This window comes from Nylanderia fulva, unplaced genomic scaffold (genome assembly GCF_048542155.1).
Source record: "Nylanderia fulva isolate GAGA-0341 unplaced genomic scaffold, ASM4854215v1 Scaffold5, whole genome shotgun sequence".
Classification (NCBI taxonomy): Eukaryota; Metazoa; Arthropoda; class Insecta; order Hymenoptera; family Formicidae; genus Nylanderia; species Nylanderia fulva.
Genome location: NW_028190587.1, coordinates 1,188,800 through 1,208,728, shown reverse-complemented (window position 1 = coordinate 1,208,728; position 19,929 = coordinate 1,188,800). Strand labels below are relative to the sequence as shown.

The 19,929-nt window shown below is 37.9% G+C and overlaps 2 protein-coding genes across 9 annotated transcripts in view; one reads left to right on the top strand and one right to left on the bottom strand.

Annotated features, from left to right (window-relative positions):
* Sp1 (transcription factor Sp8) overlaps positions 1-9,205 on the bottom strand; it is an 85,078-nt gene extending 75,873 nt beyond the window's left edge. Inside the window, exons 1-2 of the mRNA XM_085487083.1 lie at positions 9,070-9,205; positions 8,678-8,826 (exon numbers count right to left, since the gene is read on the bottom strand). Of these exons, the coding sequence (XP_085343209.1) occupies positions 8,678-8,826; positions 9,070-9,205 (285 nt within the window). The remainder of the gene's footprint in view (positions 1-8,677; positions 8,827-9,069) is intronic.
* The window catches only part of LOC114941998 (uncharacterized), a 190,324-nt gene that overhangs the window by 142,932 nt on the left and 27,463 nt on the right, over positions 1-19,929 (top strand). For all 8 annotated transcript variants that reach the window (XM_029317235.2, XM_085487049.1, XM_029317238.2 and 5 more), the window contains one exon: positions 13,600-13,708. In XM_029317235.2, coding sequence (XP_029173068.1) covers positions 13,695-13,708 — 14 coding nt within the window. In that variant the 5' untranslated portion in view covers positions 13,600-13,694. The remainder of the gene's footprint in view (positions 1-13,599; positions 13,709-19,929) is intronic.

Sequence of the window (19,929 nt, the reverse complement as noted above, 5' to 3'; positions counted from 1 at the left end):
ATATCGTTATTATACATGTCAAGTGTCGTATAAGCATTTCATCGAAATGTTTACAATACTGGTATATATATTATAACTTTTTTCAAATATACCGATATATATTACACATCGTGGGGTTTTTTAAGAATTTTCTTTTAAGTTTATCTTCGATGTAGCACTATTTAAAATCAATATTGGTATTTATACTATTTTTTAAAACACTGAATATATAAAACAGGTGTGTCGATGGCGATGGTGAAACAATTCTTTGTTCGTAAAGCGAAATGTCGGACGAATCGTTGCGGATGTAAACGCAACATTGAAGGCGTAGGCGTTTAGTCTCTTTTATCACAGCGCGAGATAAAGATATAAAGAGATAAAGAAGCGGTTCTTCAAAGCCGTTGAATTTATTCATTTTAGTCGCGCGACGCAAAGAGAGAGAGAGAGAGAGAAAGAGAGAACCCACATTAATTAACGCCGACGGCGCGTGCAAAATTAACGACGTCGTACGAAATCGAGCGGCGATTCTGCGCGCGCGAGGCGCTGGAAAAGTAATTATACGTCATTACCGGCCCGGTAACGGGTACACCGCCTGCCGTCGGAGTCTGCGATTCAGTTTGCGATGTGATTATGTTTATTGTCCCTTCCGGCCGACTTCTCGGAAATCTCGGAAACGACACGTAAGATAGCCACGCGAGATCTGCGAGATCGCGCCGCTTCTCCGCCTGCCTTTGTGATGCGTTTTATGCGTTCCATTCGTTTATGAAGCTGATAAGAGCGCTAATTATTTATTCCCGAGTGTTATTCAGAACAGAACATTTTTGCAAAATTATCCCGGTACTCTCTTGAAAACACATATATATATATATATATGCATATGAATAACGTGTGATAAATGTCAAAAAATACTTGGGGGAGAAATAATTATTTTTGTTATAAAAATTTTATCGAAATCAATTAATTGCACGAAAATGTAGCATATGAATAACGCGTGATAAATGTCAAAAAATACTTGGGGGAGAAATAATTTTTTTTGTTATAAAAATTTTATCGAAATCAATTAATTGCACGAAGATGTAGCATATGAATAACGTGTCATAAATGTCAAAAAATATTTGGGGGAGAAATAATTTTTTTTTGTTATAAAAATTTTATCGAAACAATTAATTGCACGAAGATGTAGCATATGAATAATGCGTGATAAATGTCAAAAAATACTTGAGGGAGAAATAATTTTTTTTGTTATAAAAATTTTATCGAAATCAATTAATTGCACGAAGATGTAGCTCTTTCTAATTTACGCGAACATATTCGATCACGTATGCTTTGTATTCGTGGCTCTTGTCGAACAACGTTACGAGTATTGGCAAATTCGAAGTCGCTCGACGAGACGATGACTTGCTATCAACAGAATTTGCCTTTTGCCAAGGCGAGTCGCTCGTTCCTTTCGGCGAGGTCGTGCTCTCACGACTTCGCGCGATACGCGGGCACTTAACTAACGGACTCTTCCACGAAGTGGAACAACGCTCGTCCGCAGTTTTTCGAGTCAATAACGCAACGAGGACTGGAAAGCCATGAACTTTGCGCGATGAACTTTAAAATGTAAAAATAAAAAACGTGTCAGCAAAAGCCAACGGTGATAAACACATTATCGCGAGAAAAAAAATGACCCGAAGAAAAAAGTAAATTGTTTCGAAAAGATTTTGAATCATCTTTTACATGTAATTATCGTGATATTATACATATATCATTTCTATGCTCGAAATTACTGGGAGCAAAACAACAGATTTTTTCTCATTGTACTAATTTAGGATTATTATTTCCATCGTTTGTGATTTAATTATCACAAAATGGATTAAAATTACTGTTCAAGATTATACATAAAAGCTTTGTATTTAGTAAGCTAATCTCACGCTTATTTTCATCCACTTCACATCTTTATATTTTCACGGATGTTTATTCATGAGTTGCACTTAATTTGTACCGTAATTTATAATAATATTAATCATATAATAATATTTGTGTATAATATATTAAATTGCGACTGACGTAAAAGAAATATACATGTCGCTGCAATGTTTTTCGCAATCATACGTTATATATATCATTTGAATACGAAATGATCCGATGCAACGTTGCAACTTCTCTCGTCCCTCGGAATAAAATCCTTTAAAACAGCGCGAACTTGACAACCGTATACCGCAAACTCGTTCGGTAATTAACAGCAATCGTCTTGCCGCGTTGTTCGCTTTATCTTCTTTACAGACAATTTATTCTAACGGGCGACTGCCGCGTGCCTACCATTATCGTCAATTTAAATAATTAGCTAGAAAGACATATATAAGCTTCGATATCGGTGTGTTCCACGTTGCAATATAATTTCATGGTATATATATATATGCAATGTAACAGATAAATTTGAATGCGGCATTATCTCAGCACGTTATTACATTTATTATCCGATCTCTTCGAGACACTATTTCGCTATAGGAGAGAAAACTTCCCCGCCGAGTCTTCTCTTCCTGCTCCTCGAACTTCCGTCGAGACGGGATCTCGGAAGGTCTCGCGCGCAGAGTCGGAAACTGCGCTTGGCTGGCACACACGAAGTCGAAAGAGGCTTCGCAGGTAATTGCCAGGCCGGCGGGTCGATAATGAGCACTGGCTTCGGAGAACCGATTACGCCCGACCCGAGCCAAAAGCGAAGTCGGACCCCAAGAAGAGACCAGGGAGTGAGCAGGGGGATGAAGAGAAGAGGAAGAAGAAGAAGTTGAAGAAGAAGGGCAGGAGAAGATCAACTCGAGGGGAGGGAGAAAGTGATGAAGGAGAGATTTTAAGTCGCTTATAATCCTCCGGAGAGAGAGAGAGAGAGAGAGGGATCTCTTCTTGCGATTCGATAGTTCGATATTCCGACTAATCTCGCATGATGTGTGTGCAGAAGTTCTCCGCGTGTGTGCCCTTTTCGGGAGATAATTGCGTCCGTATTTTTTGTTTCCCCGACAAATGCTCGGACTCTCTCGCACGAGTAATGCTCGTGTGCCATTAATCGCGCCTCTCTTCCATCCGTGTTCGTTATGCGAGGAAAATCTGTTGTACATTCATTATTTTGCAATATTTCCCCTTTTCTGCGTAATTTCTCTCGCGATCCCGCAAGTATCTTCTGCAACATTCTTGGACTCTCCGTTACAGAATCATTTGATTTACGTAATAAAATACATATAATTATAATATCGTTCCACGTGTTTCCTTTCAACAATAAATATATAGCGAGGTGTAGGGTATCAAGCGTCTTAATTGACAACGATAACGGATTGCGCTAGTATTTTAACGGGATCGCGAATCTATCGAGAATCTAGCGAGATCGAGCGAAAACGAACGAGAAAACCCTGACGAGAAACGAGTCAGCGTGTTGATACGCATCATCGATATCTTGCGAGAAGAAAAAAAAATGAAAGAAACGTAGCTAATTGCTAAATCGCCGGCAACAAGTTGTCGATGTCAGGCGATCGAGCAGAGGCAGGGAAGGAAGAGAGCAGCACCGTAATGGAAAGTGGAAGAAGTTTGCGCGCCGACATGGACGAACAAGAGGAAGAAAATGAGGCAGAAAAATGGATGGAAGAGAGGAGAATAAGAAGTCCTTCCTGTTTCATCGCGCGATGAAACCTGCCTAGATCTCCTGCTACCGGGATGAAGGTGGAGAGGTAGTATAGTAGAGGTGATCTAATTTCCCGGGCAGTCGTGCAGAAAATGATCCAGGCCGCGATTACGAAACGGCTTCCAGTCTTCGCCGGGGGCGACGAAGGCGCCGTTTTTGCCGCTCTCTTTTCGTTTCCATGTACATACCTGCCACTACTATGTGCTCTACGATTGCGGACGCGATGTTGTCGAGACACGTTGGGAACGACATCCTGCGAAGAGTTTTTTTTTCTTTCGCAATTGGGGAGAAGGAATTTTTGGAGGTGACGATTTTTCCGTACCCACCACGCGATGAGAGGAATATTGCAAAATGTTTTGTCGGGAACGCGAAGAGTTTATTTCACAATTGCAATGGGAATTTTTGGAGGTGACGATTTCCCATTTCTCTCCACGTGATGATGAGAGGAACATTACAAAAACGTACACGAACGGAATGAAAGTATTTCCTCACCGTAAATTAAAGCTCGAAAAAAAGAATTTTAATTCCAATGTCCAAGGATGTATTTATCTCATTAGTTTCGCCGTTTCTTCAGCGTCTCTCGCGAGATACAAGCGGATAGCTCGTGGACCGGCAGTGCGGTGGCGACGATGCGGTGCCCCTTCGTGGCCCCCGGAGGGTCGCTGATCCCACAATTAACATAATGAGGCAGAAAACGTAGATATTAGCGCGAGGTTAGTTAATAGTGCATTTATCCGGGGAATGTAAATAGTTGGTGGTAGCTCTTCTCGTGTTTCGCGGCGTCCATTCTCTCTCTCTCTCTTTCTCTTTCGTATCCTCTCGTATCCTTCCTCACCCTGTCGTCGCGCGCGTCGTAAGAAATCTCGTAAATCAAAAGTGACAGAATCGAATATTCTCGTTTGCATAATCCGCTCGTTTTATTCCACGCGCGTGCTTCGATCGATTCGCCAAGAGCCCTTACCCGTGCCCCCTAAACAAATTATTAATCAACGTTTTATCATCAGATATTTCCAAAAATTTAACAGCCCACAGCTTGCCGCACGGGTCGATCATCCTAGATCGATACGATCTTTCGATTAAAAATGACTCGACGTGTGTGTAAAGGGGAAATATGATGGAGCGCGGAGCGAAAATAAAGTGCGGCAGGAATTCTTCGAAGAAGGAACACGCGTTATATCTGTGGTCGGTGATGGCATTTTAATTAGAGTCGCAATTACTACCATCATGTACGAATGTGTGCGGCTCGAAAGCTAGATACATATAGTATCAAGAAGTTGGAAAAACAAATTTTAATACCCACGTCATTATCTATGCCGATTGCGGAGTAAATTAATTTTTTGTCGACACGTATAATGCTATTGGAACGAGAAACGTGACTGCGTTTTCAATGATATTCGCTCTATACTTCTTTTTGCTGCCTACTCTCTGCTCGCGCGAATTTTTTTTCTCTCTTCGTGTTCTTCTATTTCCATTGATTCACCTCTGTTTATAGATAAACCTTAATCGCTTGCTCTTCTCCGTGTTCCTCAATTCCAGTTCGTCGTTAATGTTGTTAAATCGCGTCTCGTCCCGTTCGAGAGACTGCAGCCGACGATGGTATCGCCGTAATCTGCAACAGCTGCAGCGAGACCCTCGCGATCCGAGACTATCTTATCCTGATTTCTAGGTTCTTCTTCTTCCTATCCCTACGCTATCTCCTTTTCTCTCTCCCTCTCTCTCTTTGCGCGCGCTCTTTGCAGTGCTCGCAAATGATAGAACGGACGGTGGCAATTTGCAGGTGCAAAGTTCACGATGGAGGAAACCGCTAATGAGGGGAGTGGTATGTTGTGTACGGTCGGGGGGGCCCCAACTCGGGGCACGCGTGGATTTTCAGAAGGACAGGTTAATTACCCGGCTGCGGCCGGGGAATTGTGGCATATTTGGCGCGCATGGTCGCTTCCCGCAAACTGTGTACAGGGTGTTTCCAAATGTCAGATTTTTAAGGCGTATTCTAGGGATGAAAAGAAGAAAAGAGTTCCTACAAGTTGTTCCAAGTCCTCCCTAAAGTTGAAAAAAATTGAAAAACAGTGTAATAATTATAGTGAATACTTCATTTTTATATGATTTTGAAACTTTGATCCGATTTTGAGAGAATTTTTATTTTTCATGAATCTATGAATTTATATATACACGGAGAGAGTTTTCTCTTACCCTGAAAATCATGATAATCGTGAGACAATATGGCATTGGAAAGATTTTGTAAGAGTTTCTCTGATTAATAAAAATATTAATATCTGTCACAATAAGATGTGAAACATGTTCGATTAATTTTATCATGTACATATCACTATTCTTTATTGTGGTAAATATTAATCAGAGAAACTCTTATAAAATAAATTCTTCCACGATTACCAGGATTTTCAGGATACATTTGAAGAGAACACTCTCTCTCTGTGTATATATAGTGAAATTAACGATGCATATATACGTATAGGTATATCGGTAATTTCGTATCGTCGATGCCGCTCGTGTTATTATAGAAGCTTTCTTCCCTTTCTTTTTTTTTCCTTGCGCTCCTTAAATCGAACTGGCCAATGTTATTTTGCTCATCCCTTCGAGACCATAACTGCCCGATGGCGCCTCTCGCTAGCCATAAATTAATTAAACTGGCGCGAAGGTGTGCGGATGGGTGTCAGTGCGGCTTTCTTCATCTTCCGATCATCGCCCGAACCACATTGCGCTTTTCGCTCCGTCTAGATAGATCGCCTAAATTAAAGTGTTGTACTGCTACAGCTCGTTTCATAATTCTCATAGGGCGAAGAGATCCTCTTCGCATTTTTTTTTATTATTACATATATATATATATAATGCAAAAGCGTCTGTCAGTTTAATTGCTCTATATAGAGCGGCAATAATAACATACGTAACTCTTTGCGGTATTGCTTATGTAATTTCTTCGACACTGTATCGTGCCGCTAATTACCGCTAGTGAACAGGTAGTAATTGCTTCCAAGTACGTTTGTACATTGTTATTACAATTATCACTGTGCGATTTACCGGAATTTACCGCATAATAACGTAATTCCTCTCTATATATACATACGCATACTTTGAATAACTTTGATCAACTTTTAAAATATATAGCAACGCGAATTGTTCTGCAAAATCGAGCGTACGAAATTCAATGTTTCAGGAATAAGGAATATTTCTGGGTTTCAGATAGCCTTATTGTTATATATTTATTTTTTTATCTTTTTCTCGTGCAATTAAAATTGTAAACGTCAGCCAATTTTTCGCGCACTTCGGACTGTCTTGGAAACGGCTTACATATACGTCGGTGCATAGTCGTTCGCATAAATCGCTCTTCAGCTGACGTATGGCAGGCGGGCGTGAACGGGGCGTAGCAACATAGTAACGTTTATTACATTGGCTGGCAACTAGCGAACCTTGTCGAGCTCTCTTCGGAGGAGATCAGACGGGTTAAAACTTTCGTGGGATACATACGCATGACATCGTCCGGATCTTATCAATCCCGTTTCTCGATAAGACATGCGCTCGATCGTTGATAACCGAAGGAACAAAGAACAAAGAACACCCGAAGGAAACTATCGTCAGTAATGTCGCTGTCGCGTCGTTCTGCTCAAACTAGCTTCGCTCTACAAGAGTCATAAATATATCATAAAGCGATTTGTGACGTTACAATCTAAAATAAGACGCAGACCTCTAGAGAGACAAAGACGCGCGTTCCAAAGTTTTCCCCCTTTATCGTGGATAATGGCGGTTCGATTCGATTTGACGGAGAAACGAGCGAGGCAGGTAAACGAGGTAGTCGATATCCTCGCGACGAATGTTTTGTTCCCACTACTTCGCCGTGTGTACAGGTCACTTCCACGACTAAAGATCGATCGAGAGTGGCACGGATGGAAATGGCTAGTGCACACGAGTCGTTTTCGCACGACGAGCCTCTCCTCGTCGTCGTGTTTAACTAGAGGTGTATTTCCACGATATATAGGAGAAGGAAGAGACAGACCCCTGGAGATGCGGTAAAGAGAGCGACACGACGGCATTATTAATTTCTAACGACACGTCGTGCATCTTTTACGCGTGCATACGTAGGAGAAAGGGATATAGGGCTATCAATTATACGCACGCTCGTGTGTATGCGGTTTAGGTGGGAGTGCATCGACCCATCGTATACCTTCGAAAATCATTTAACGCAATTAAGTACATGCGAGGTAAATTGGACGGAAATGGCGGGGATAGCGCGCGAGTATCAATTTGCGATTTGGGTATGTTCCACCTCATGAATGATGATATTCTCATATAGAGAGAGGAAATAAGGCTGGAAAACAATCTTAGGAAGTCGTAACGGGATTAAGATCATCGGTGAGATTCCCATAAAGAAAGAAAACAATGAAAGGCGGCGGCGAAGATTTTTTTTTATTTTCGAGACTCATCAAAACTCACTCGTTGGAATAAAAGTGTGTTTTTGGTAAAAAAGTTTTCGGTTCAATTAGAGGCGGGAAAATATATAAAAGAGATTGCAAAATTCAGAATATAATAATAAAGTCCCATTTTAAGACGCTCGTTCAGAATCTCTTAATATCATGATGGTCGTGTCGAAATGAGATTAAACGCGGGCTCGCGGAATCCTCAGGAAATTAAAACGGCTCTAAAGGTGATCGCGAGATTCTCGTAAAATCACGACGAAATGCGATATCTCGTGAGCTTCTCGTTAACTCGAGATTACCCTATATAAGCGAATGAATTCGAAATTCTCGTAAAAGCGAAATGTTATTTTAAAGCGGTCGTGAAAAACTCGTATACACACATATAATACAAAACTTTCAGCCGCGCGCAAATTAAAATGATATCTCCATTTGCAGAAGTAGGATCGTAAACACTATACACGACAAGAGCCTATAATGTAAAATATATTTAAAAACACAACATCTATATCATCTGTAATTAAAAAAAAAAAGAGTATTTTTCAGTAAAATATATGTTAAGATCATAAAATTCGGAAGGACCGGGAAGATTCCTGTGTATGATCAGAACGAGACTCACGTTTATACTGCTGAGGGGTGTCGGGCTGACACCCCTGCGGCCGCCAGTGCCGCCGCCGCTGACCTCCGCGTCCAGTTTGGCGATTCGCCTAAGCGCTGCCGATGCGGACGAATCCGAGCCGGTCCCACGTCGGAACCGCTCGAGCGATCCTGAAAACGCGCGAATTCACGTCAAGGACTAGGGGACGCAAGCGGCCCGATCTCTTTGGTGTCTCGATCACGACTCCATCTCTCGAGTGATCCCGACGAATCGGAGTCTGAACTTGCTCCGAGACGGATTTCTCCTCTCGAGTATTTATAGATTTATATTGTCTCACGGGAGGGTGAAAATTTGTGTTCGATTTTATATATATATATATTATACGCAAAACGGCTAGACGTTTCTGACGTTACGTGCGGAATAGCCTCTTCTCGAGCAATCGGCTGTCAAGGAAACAAGCGCACTGGGTGAATGGCACTCGTGAAATACTCGCACAAGTAGTGTACCCTCGACGCATGCAGAGCGTCGACACGCGGCACCCCCTGTCATCGGGCCTCATGTCCACTGAGGTGCGTCAATTTTGTTCACGGACACTATATATATCGCGACCTTTGTTTTGCTCTCTTTCTGCGGTTCAGTGCCACGAAAGGACGCATCGGCGCGAGGGATCTCTAGATATATACTACCTGGGTTTGTCCCTAGTTCGAGGGGAGCATTCGCGGTGGACGATGCGCGAGCGATCGAAAGGCGACGACGGCGACGGAGGACGACGTGGACGACGATGACGAAGGCGAGTCGGCGTGTTGCTCGTTCGCCTTAAGGGCCGTCCGTCGCAGACGCATGCTCGCGGCACGTCGCAGCCTCTCGCACTGACCGCACGTAACACGTAAGAGAGAGGTGCGTGTACTGTACTTGTGTGCCTACCCCCTCCTTCTGTCTCTTTCTCGCTCTCCGCGTCTTTCCTCTCGCCTCACCCTCCGTCGCGCACTATCTCTCTCTCTCTCCCTCGTTCTCTCTCGTCACTTTTGCGTCAATTACCGCGGCGCGGAAGACGTTCGAGGGGAAAAGAAGAGAGTTTCGCGACTCGCGCGCCGGGGCCCTCTTCTTCATCTGCTCCCTCGCTAACTCCGGCAGGGAACGTTGAACGCGAGTCCGGAATTGCCGTGGCGCCACCCCTCCTCCCTTTCCGGCCCCTCCATTCTCTCTTCTCTTCTCCACCTCGTCGTCGTTCTCCTTCGAACGGCTATACGCCCTCTTCTCTCCTCTACTCTCGGTAACGCGGCGCCACCCCGATTTTCCCTATAATTTGCCCGGCAGTCGGGTAGCTCTTTTTTTTTTCCTTTACTCCATTTTCGTATCTTCTCTCCACCCCTCTCGACTCTGCTACCCTTCGCGTCCCTTTCCGTCCTCCGCCTCGTTCATCCTCGGCGATGTCTCTCCTTTTCTCTCTGTCTCTGCCACCGCCACCGTCACTGCCTCTACCTCCGTTCGCCTGTGTGTTCACCTCTTTCTCTCTTGGTGCCAGCCATGAATCCTCGATCAGACCGAGGGGCCAAGGGGGGTTGCACGGCGCGCCGCCCCCTTAATAGCGCTACGTCGACCTCTTCCATTCATCGTGCTTCCATCTACCGACAGCGGGTCGAAGAAGACGCACCATGTGCACGTACGCTGTCATATGAACTGTCATCCTGAATAAACAACAGTCATGCGTGATGTAGATTTTTCAGATTTTTCCATTTGATCCCTTGCGATTTTCTTTACAGGGTGCAGGGGAAAGGAGTGTATCAAATTGGGAAAATTTTGTGATGGCAAACAAAACCAATCGTATGAAACTTGATGCACTAGATAATGTAATGTAAAATATGAAGGAATCTAAATCGCATGACTAAACGAGTGGTCAAAAAGCTGAAAATGGATCTGCTGGATTGTATAGAATCTCATTTTGGTAATAGAATAATGGTGTTCACGAATAACCCACTAAATGATCGTTGACAATTGGTAAACTGAATGTATGCAAGTGCGGTGATCTTCGGTTATCATTGATATATCACAATTTCCCACTGTCAGTCTTCTGTTGCATAAACAAATTTTTTAGAGCCACTCAATTCTTCATACTTTACCTTTACTATGTCTGTGTCAAGTTTCATGACGATTGATTTTGTGCCACAACATTTCCCCAATTTGCTACACTCCTTTCAAATTATTTTATTTATGAAAATTTTATCAAAAATTGTAACTCTCTAAAATAATTATTCTGGAAACAATTGTATATCATGTGGAAGGAAAAGAGCGCTCACGTGCCGTATGCTAATATTTTTTTCACTTTATTTTGGGATACTTGAAGAGTCGCTAGAGATTTTAATAGCAACACCTTGCCACGCGAAAGGACAAATTTTTTAGAGCTACTCAATTCTTCATACTTTACCTTTACTATGTCTGTGTCAAGTTTCATGACGATTGATTTTGTGCCACAACATTTCCCAATTTGCTACACTCCTTTAAAATTATTTTATTTATGAAAATTTTATCAAAGATTAGTAAGTCTCTAAAATAATTATTCTGGAAACAATTGTATATCATGTGGAAGGAAAAGAGCGCTCACGTGCCGTATGCTAATATTTTGTTCACTTTATTTTGGGATACTTGAAGAGTCGCTAGAGATTTTAATAGCAACACCTTGCCACGCGAAAGGACAAATTTTTTAGAGCCACTCAATTCTTCATACTTTACCTTTACTATGTCTGTGTCAAGTTTCATGACGATTGATTTTGTGCCACAACATTTCCCAATTTGCTACACTCCTTTAAAATTATTTTATTTATGAAAATTTTATCAAAGATTGTAAGTCTCTAAAATAATTATTCTGGAAACAATTGTATATCATGTGGAAGAAAAAAAGCGCTCACGTGCCGTATGCTAATATTTTGTTCACTTTATTTTGGGATACTTGAAGAGTCGCTAGAGATTTTAATAGCAACACCTTGCCACGCGAAAGGACAAATTTTTTAGAGCCACTCAATTCTTCATACTTTACCTTTCCTATGTCTGTGTCAAGTTTCATGACGATTGATTTTGTGCCACAACATTTCCCCAATTTGCTACACTTCTTTAAAATTATTTTATTTATGAAATTTTATCAAAAATTGTAAGTCTCTAAAATAATTATTCTGGAAACAATTGTATATCATGTGGAAGGAAAAGAGCGCTCACGTGCCTTATGCTAATATTTTTTTCACTTTATTTTGGGATACTTGAAGAGTCGCTAGAGATTTTAATAGCCAACACCTTGCCACGCGAAAGGACAAATTTTTGAGAGCCACTCAATTCTTCATACTTTACCTTTCCTATGTCTGTGTCAAGTTTCATGACGATTGATTTTGTGCCACAACATTTCCCCAATTTGCTACACTTCTTTAAAATTATTTTATTTATGAAAATTTTATCAAAAATTGTAAGTCTCTAAAATAATTATTCTGGAAACAATTGTATATCATGTGGAAGGAAAAGAGCGCTCACGTGCCGTATGCTAATATTTTGTTCACTTTATTTTGGGATACTTGAAGAGTCGCTAGAGATTTTAATAGCAACATCTCGCCACGCGAAAGGCTTTTCTATCTGCGATTGCAGTCGAAACACTTGCCAGACGTATAGAATGCAAGATGTTTCTAGGGCGCTTACTTTTTCGGTTGATCCCTTCGCTTGGGCGGGACGAAGGGCTGGCGGTGTATCGAATGACAGGAAGATGTCAAAAGAGAATCTGATACACGGGAGAGCGATTCGTTATTATATGAATTTTTACGGTACGACCCCTCTTTCTCGCTTCGCTATAAGCATCTATGAGAACATCGAAAGTAGTCTCTTTCAAAATTTAGGGCGTGCAAAATGAAAAGATGTCACTGTGGATCGAAGGTTTAAGTAAACTGCGCGTGTAGTAAGAGAAAACTCTTCTATGATATAAATATTTTTTTTATTAAACTCTCAAATAATATACATATCTAAAACAATAAATAATATCCGATCGCTTCTTTCTCCTCTTATTATCTTAACAAATTGTGAACTGACAAACGTGTTTTTCATATTTAAAATATGTAGTTGAAATATGTGATTTTCGTGTTTTTATTTTATTTTGTTTTGTTTTTTATATATACATGTATCTAAATAAAGTAGAAAATAAATTTTGGCAAGTACATATATGTAAAATAATAATCCATGAACTATAGTTTCAAAATCCGTGAAACATAAAATAATAATGTGCTCGCAATTTTGTTAAATTAAATCTAATTCCAAGTCCAAATTTTAATTTTTGTTAATAAACAAAGATTGATTATAAATTGTCTAAAGAAATATCCATCTTTGTCAAAACACGTTATATACGTGGAAATGTTATCACAATTTTCAAATACGCTAATTCGGGATTTATTTCTTCTTTCTTAAATGGCTTAAATTACATTTTCTTTTTAGACAGACATTATTTCAGTGTTTCATAAATTAGAAATTCAAAAATGGAATTCTAGGATATCTAGAGGTTGGCTAAATGTGTCGGCTGTATAATTGTCACGTGATTACACATGCATATATTAAGACTAACTTGTGAATATGCCATAAATTGTCGAATTGTTGAAAGATATTTTTCTGCTTCTTTTCGATACATTTTCTTAATCGCGTACATAGCACATATACACTATATATAAATATATATAGTATCTGAAGCACATATAATAATGTTTTATTTACTATGGTATTGAATTTATTATCAATTTTAACCTGAAAATAATTAATTTACAATTATTAACTGAAACATTGAGAAAGGATCAAATTACTATATAAAGTTTAAACCTATATATATCTCTAACGATTTGAAATCAATTTTGTCTCTAGTCTCGTTGATTATTTTACGCTGTCTTGTTTTTCATGATGATTGAATTTATTTTTCTTTTTTTCAGATGCGAAGGTGGATGACAAGCGAAGAAGTTTGCACAAAATTCTGCGAATTTTCGAATTGTACTATCGAGCAAGAAAATCCTTTAGCGAAGTGAAGATGGTCTTCATAAGGTAGGAGTAAATTTTTTTACGCATGTGCACACAGACATTTTTCGGTCATCAAATTTTGAAAAAGAACATAAAGATATTAATATAAAAATCCTTGCGATTGCCACATCTTTATACTAAAGTCTTAAAGCAATGCATTTCTTTGAGAATAAAATAAGAATTTAAAGTTTGGAGCGATTTTCAATTCAGTCTTATCCATAACGAGTCATCATTTTATGTAGGTTAAATAGCCGAAGTAAATTACTTTGGGACTTAAAATCAGTCTCAAAAAATTGATATTTTTTTCTTTTTATTTTTCAAAAAAAAAATGATGAAAAATTGTCTGTCTCTCCTCATCTTTTCTTCTTGAAAATAATAAATTTTGCATACGTATTGAGTTTAAATAGCGATTGAGCAAAACCTCGCGTTTTGATGATCGCCCAAGATTCGAAGGGCGACCGTTCCGGTAGGTAATAATTATCGGTAAAGACGGCAACGGGGTGAGGAACAGAAGGGAGAAGTAAGACGGCAGGGAGGAAGGAATAAGCTTAATCGTTCGGATTTAATTAACGGATGAGGCTTTTGGGTTTAATTAGCGGTCCTGCGCGCCCAATGTCGCTCCGTTTAAAGATGCGAATGCCATCGCACGGGACTTGTACGTCAACGTAATTATACGATGGCCAATGGTCGTTCGTACAGAGTGCATCTCGCTCTCTTTATTTTACCCTCTCTCGAATATATATACTTGCGTGCGCGTTTTATGCGTGCGTGTACGCGCGGCGAACCTCGGCGAGGCGTTACATTTTCATGGCCGAGCGATTTAAATCTCAAGTTTGAGAAGTTAATCTCAGCCCTCTCATCGGATACGCCAGGGACAATTATCTCATAAGCCGAAAAATGGAACTGTTTGTTTATTCGTTATACACTTTCGACAACGAATTTCAAAATATGAGGGAAATATATAATATTTCGACGCGCATACTTTTGGGCGGGAAGAAATTTTAGACTTTCTGTTTAGTATTTTTGGAATGTTGCATCTCTATTATATACTTATTAAAGGAAGAATATGATATTAAACTCTAACGGTATACGGCGATTTTTCCTACTGGATCGCATGCGAGCTAATAAATTGTTAGAAAGACTGTATGATGTATTTCTAGTAGGTTGCATGCGATATAACTAAAAGAGACATAGCGTGTATCGTCGATTTTAGTTTCCAATATATATGTAGTTTCTCGAATGATCAATCACAATCTTTAGTTTATTTTTTCAATATTAATTTGCAAATTTGTAATAATTATAGGATTAAGAATGTGCAGGATTTTATATGTCAGGGACATTAAAATATTTTCCGCTGTGACTGGTTACAAAGAGAGATAATTGAGAAAAATTATATATTACGTTTAAACGCTATTTAACTTTGGTCTGCATGTTACATCAAAAAGATATTCCTCGTACAACGGAAGTAGATAATTGTTTTCCGGTGCTTGAACAACACATTGCATCAATGAAGTATTCCATTAATCATTTTATGTACGAGTGAGAAAAGAAAAGTGAGCATTTTCCAAACAAAGAATATATATATCAGGCAAAAATGTCATGTAAAGATAAATCAATTATTTTTTTACTTTCTATTATAAGCTCTTTAAGACGAATTGTTCTCTTGTATAATTTTTCTTATTCTCGACCAATTTCTTAAAGTCTCTAATGTTTGATAAAATTGTAGTTATTATTACAGTCGTCCCTGTGTTTGGTGCCAAAAATTATGAGTATGGTTACTTACTTTTAGATTATTTACGACAGAAAAAAATTTATTTGTTAATAAACAAGGCCCGGAAGAGTTTCGTTTAACAATATATTTATATATATGCACACAAATTTCTGCGTAGACGTCTAAATACTCGTTTAACAATTTCCCTGCATGCAAAAAATCCAGGCAAAGGAAAGGATCCAAAAAACAAGTTTGCAAATATGGGCCGCATTAAAAGTCTGGTCAAATCCAGACTTGCGGCCATTTAACTTTATAATAAATACCACGCCATTTATATATCAGGTACAAGGATGGCCCTGATATGTATCTTTCCAATTCTTTTAGATAAGGCTGTAGTGTGGCAAACTTGCATGGTGCTAGCAAGTGTTGTGGCACCGGCTAGGCAATTTCTACCAGGGAAGCTGAACAAATACATAAGATTTTCAAAAAATCTGAAAAATATGTAGAGAATCGAGAATAAATTTCGACATTAATTGACTTTGTTTGATTTTATTCAAGAAGGAAATAAATTATTAAATTAAGAATATAATAAATGTGCGACGATTTATAGGGTAGAAAAGAATTTTTATTTATAATTGTTAATTTTTGGAATTTTGTGTCTTCTCTATTAAGAGTCGGTTGTTCTAACTCTTGGTAAGTTTTATCCGACAAGTAGCATATCTTTGTCCTTTTTTAGAACTTATCTAAAAAAGACGAAAATATGCTATACCTGTCAGGTAAAACTTACCGAGAAGTTGGAAAAATCGGCCCTAAAAAATATATAGTATATTTAGTCATGATAAACAGTATGTGATTTTTTTCGAATTGCAAGCAATTAGTAAATTATTGCAAATAATTAGTAAATTATTAAAAATGCCATAATTAGTAAATTATTAAAAATGTATCACACAGCAGAACAGTTTATATCTAACTCGAGACAGCTTCAAAATCATATTGTATCGTTTAGACTTTAGAAATCTAAGTTGAATATAATCCTCTCCGCTTGACGTCTTTGTTGTAAAACATGCCAAATAATAGTCGATTACCTGACTTTGTCGGCATCACGAACAAACGAAATTTTCTCGCCATTTTCGGTAAACGATAAAAGTGTCATTACTTCTTTAATGATCGTTTTATTGGTTTTTTGAATTTTGAGCAGTACTATGCATCTTTTTATAAAGGTTCGTTCCTAGCAAGACATTCGGGCATAAAGCCATTGTCAACTTACTTTTCTTTCTAATAAAGTTATTTTCAAGATTTATGACGACAACAGTATAATTAAGACATAATCTAAGAAATATTGGTCATAAATTAATAGTCTTATTTGTTAAATGTCAAAAAATAATATTTTCATGAAATTTGAAAACCGAAAATCCTTCTTAAAATTTTCTTTTTTTGACGTATATTAAGATAACGTGGGGCTCGTTACGCTAAATTATTAAATTCATCATCTTTTTATATCCACTTTATATCCTCTTTATACATTTCAAACAAAATTTAATGGAAACTCGAAATAAAAAGAAAATATTTGCATTGTGAAGAAGAACAGATAGAATGCTAAGAATTTAAAAGAATTCAAGCGATGTTAAATCTTGTGACAAAGCAAAAAAATATATTTTTTATCAAAGTTGCATTATTATAAAATTGATGTAAATTGTCAGATCAAAATTGAGTTAGAATCTTATTAATCAATTAGTTAAAATTTTTATGATAACTGTAAGCATTTAGAGGAAAATTATTTCTCAACAATAGAAAACTGAGATTTGTGCATTTCTTGAATATATTAACTTCTAATACTTGAAAATATTAGGTTTGTCTCGATTTAGTATAAGTTGTGTTTATTTTGCGACAGATATAGCGGGATTCTTCATCGTGTTGCAACTCCTTAACGATCAAAAATTGCCGCATTAATTTAAAATCTTCTTGAATCAAAAATACAGGTGGAATTTCTTTTATATTCAACAACTCGTAAAGCATGCAACCACATGGTATTAATAACAGACGGTCTTTGAGCAAACCGATTTCTAGGCAAACCATAAACACTTTTAAATTATGTAGCGACTCTTGGAAAACACGCTTTTTCGGAAGTATACGGTTTCTTGAAAACGAAATCGTATCATAATCGTATTTATATGTTGAGAACGACGACCTGATTCATAAAAGAGTGCCGAAAAAGACGGTTATACGATCGAAAAGAAATATGTTTTCTCCCTCTTTCCTTTTTCTCTCGTCCGTCCTGCAGAGAACCATTCTAATTTCTGACCAACTGCTTCGCCGACAAAATGTAAAACGTTTGGCGGTGTAATTAAATAATGATCAGTTGCTAATCAGAATTTATCAAATTGAAAATGAAATAGGGAAAGATTCAGTATAGGGCATAATAAGTTTTTTATTTTAATATAGTTATATTAGATTGTATTTTAATTATTATTGACTCTTTTTGTTTGAAAAAAATAAAACAAAAGAAAGATATAAAATTTTTATAAAATATTTTTGAAATTAGAAATACAAATTTTTTAAGTTATTTTACATGTAGTAAATATTTATAACAAACATATTAAAATATTTAATGTCCTGTTATTTTTTTCTCCTATTTTCTACTTACTGACCGTTGCCAGCTGCATTATCAGAATATATTTTTTCTCTTGCCACATTTCTCCGTGTTTCTCGGTGATGACAGAGGTTCTCGATGATGACATTTCTTTTAATGACAGTTGTTATTCTGACAGTCTCACAATAGGTCGGCTCGTCTTCAAAGAATCTAGAGTCTTTCCAAACACTTTTGTATATGGCTTATTCTCGGCGATGTTCTTTTTGAAAATTGTATGCGGGGGGTGCGATTTTCACCTGCGATGGATTAATCAATAGAAAAAGAACCCTGAAAAATGAAAGGCTCTTGCTAGGAAAAGAAACGAAATCGCGCGCGCACGAGAAAGAAAAAGAGATAAAAAAAAATAAAAATAGCTTTTTAACAGCAACTAAACCTCTAATCGGCTGAAGATATTTGAATACTCACATAATACGATCTACTTACTTATGTATATTTCAAAACAAGGAATGCGGCATCGATCACATTGACAACGAAACAATGTTTGACTTGTCAAAAGAGGATTATGGATCATTCCTTCAATTTCACGTTGCTAGAAAACTCGGATAATCTTATGGTTTGTAAACAAGAACTTAAAGATAAGATTAGAGCATTAAAGATATATATATATAAGTCTGAAAAGTTCAAATATTAATAAAAGTTTTAATATATTTTTTAAAGCTATTTTAATAATTAATCAAGTTCAGTTATTATATTTTATAAATAAATATTTCTTATATATAATTGCATTTATTATTAAAGAAAAAAAGTAAATTTGTAAATATTTTATTTTCATATACGAAAATACTTTTAATACATTCTTAATAGTTTAAAATTTGAATATTTATTAAGTTAAAAGTATGTTTAAAAAAGCCATTATACAATTATTATATCATCTTAAGCATATATTTTTCCTCGCTATCTCTATTAGAAGTATATAATAAAATTTTGCGAGAGCACGATTCGAGCTGCCTCTACACATTAAGGAACACAAACCGAACTCATTAATCATCTCGCGAACTAGAACCAGAACAATGTTGATCAAGCACTGTTCTAGGAAGGCTGCCGTGACGGAATATACAATCGTCCATTTGTTACGCGTCGTTTACAGACAAGGGACTGGCCGATCGCAGGTTTTAATAATCGACCGGCGGCACTCGATCTTTGTTTTTGATTCTGTTAACAAATGTTCGGTGAAAAGCCGCGCGTGGGTAGAAACGTAAGCTCAGCATCTTGTTTAGCGAGCCTTCCGACAAACGATTCGACGCGACTTTCGGAATTTCCATCACCATTCGCGCGATAGAAACGAGGCTGAGTGGTTCGTTTTACCTGAGAAGCAAAAGGTGTCAGACTTTTAGAGAAGGCCTATAAATTTGTGCATTTCCTCGCGTTTATAAAAGCCGCGCATCGAAAGTGTCCTGGTGCGCGCGGCGATTTCATACTTCGAAGAAACGACACTTCGACACAATACGACCTGTTGCGTCGACATATCGGTTGGATGAGGAAAAAAGAGATCGAAAAGTAAATTTGAACTTATACTGATGCCGAATTCTTTGAGCGTGAGAATTTAGCCGTAGGTCAAAGCGTACCGCCGCCATTGACGGTCTTCATTACGCAACCTGACTTTTGTGACTCTCACCTGGGGGTGAAAACGAACATTTGCACCTTGTCGTTCTTATGTTCCACGATTTTGTCATCGGTTAAATCCTTAAGCCCATTTCTTGTGACGAAGTTAAATTCGGTGATCGTTAAATCGTCTTTTCTGAGCAAAAAGTAGTAAATGTCAAATTGCTTTTAAATTAAAATTGAATTTATAGATCTTATGAATACAAAATAATTTTTTTTGTTTACGGTTTTATTCTTTTATATTTTTATATTCTGCAATCAAAACTTAAAAAGATTCGTTAA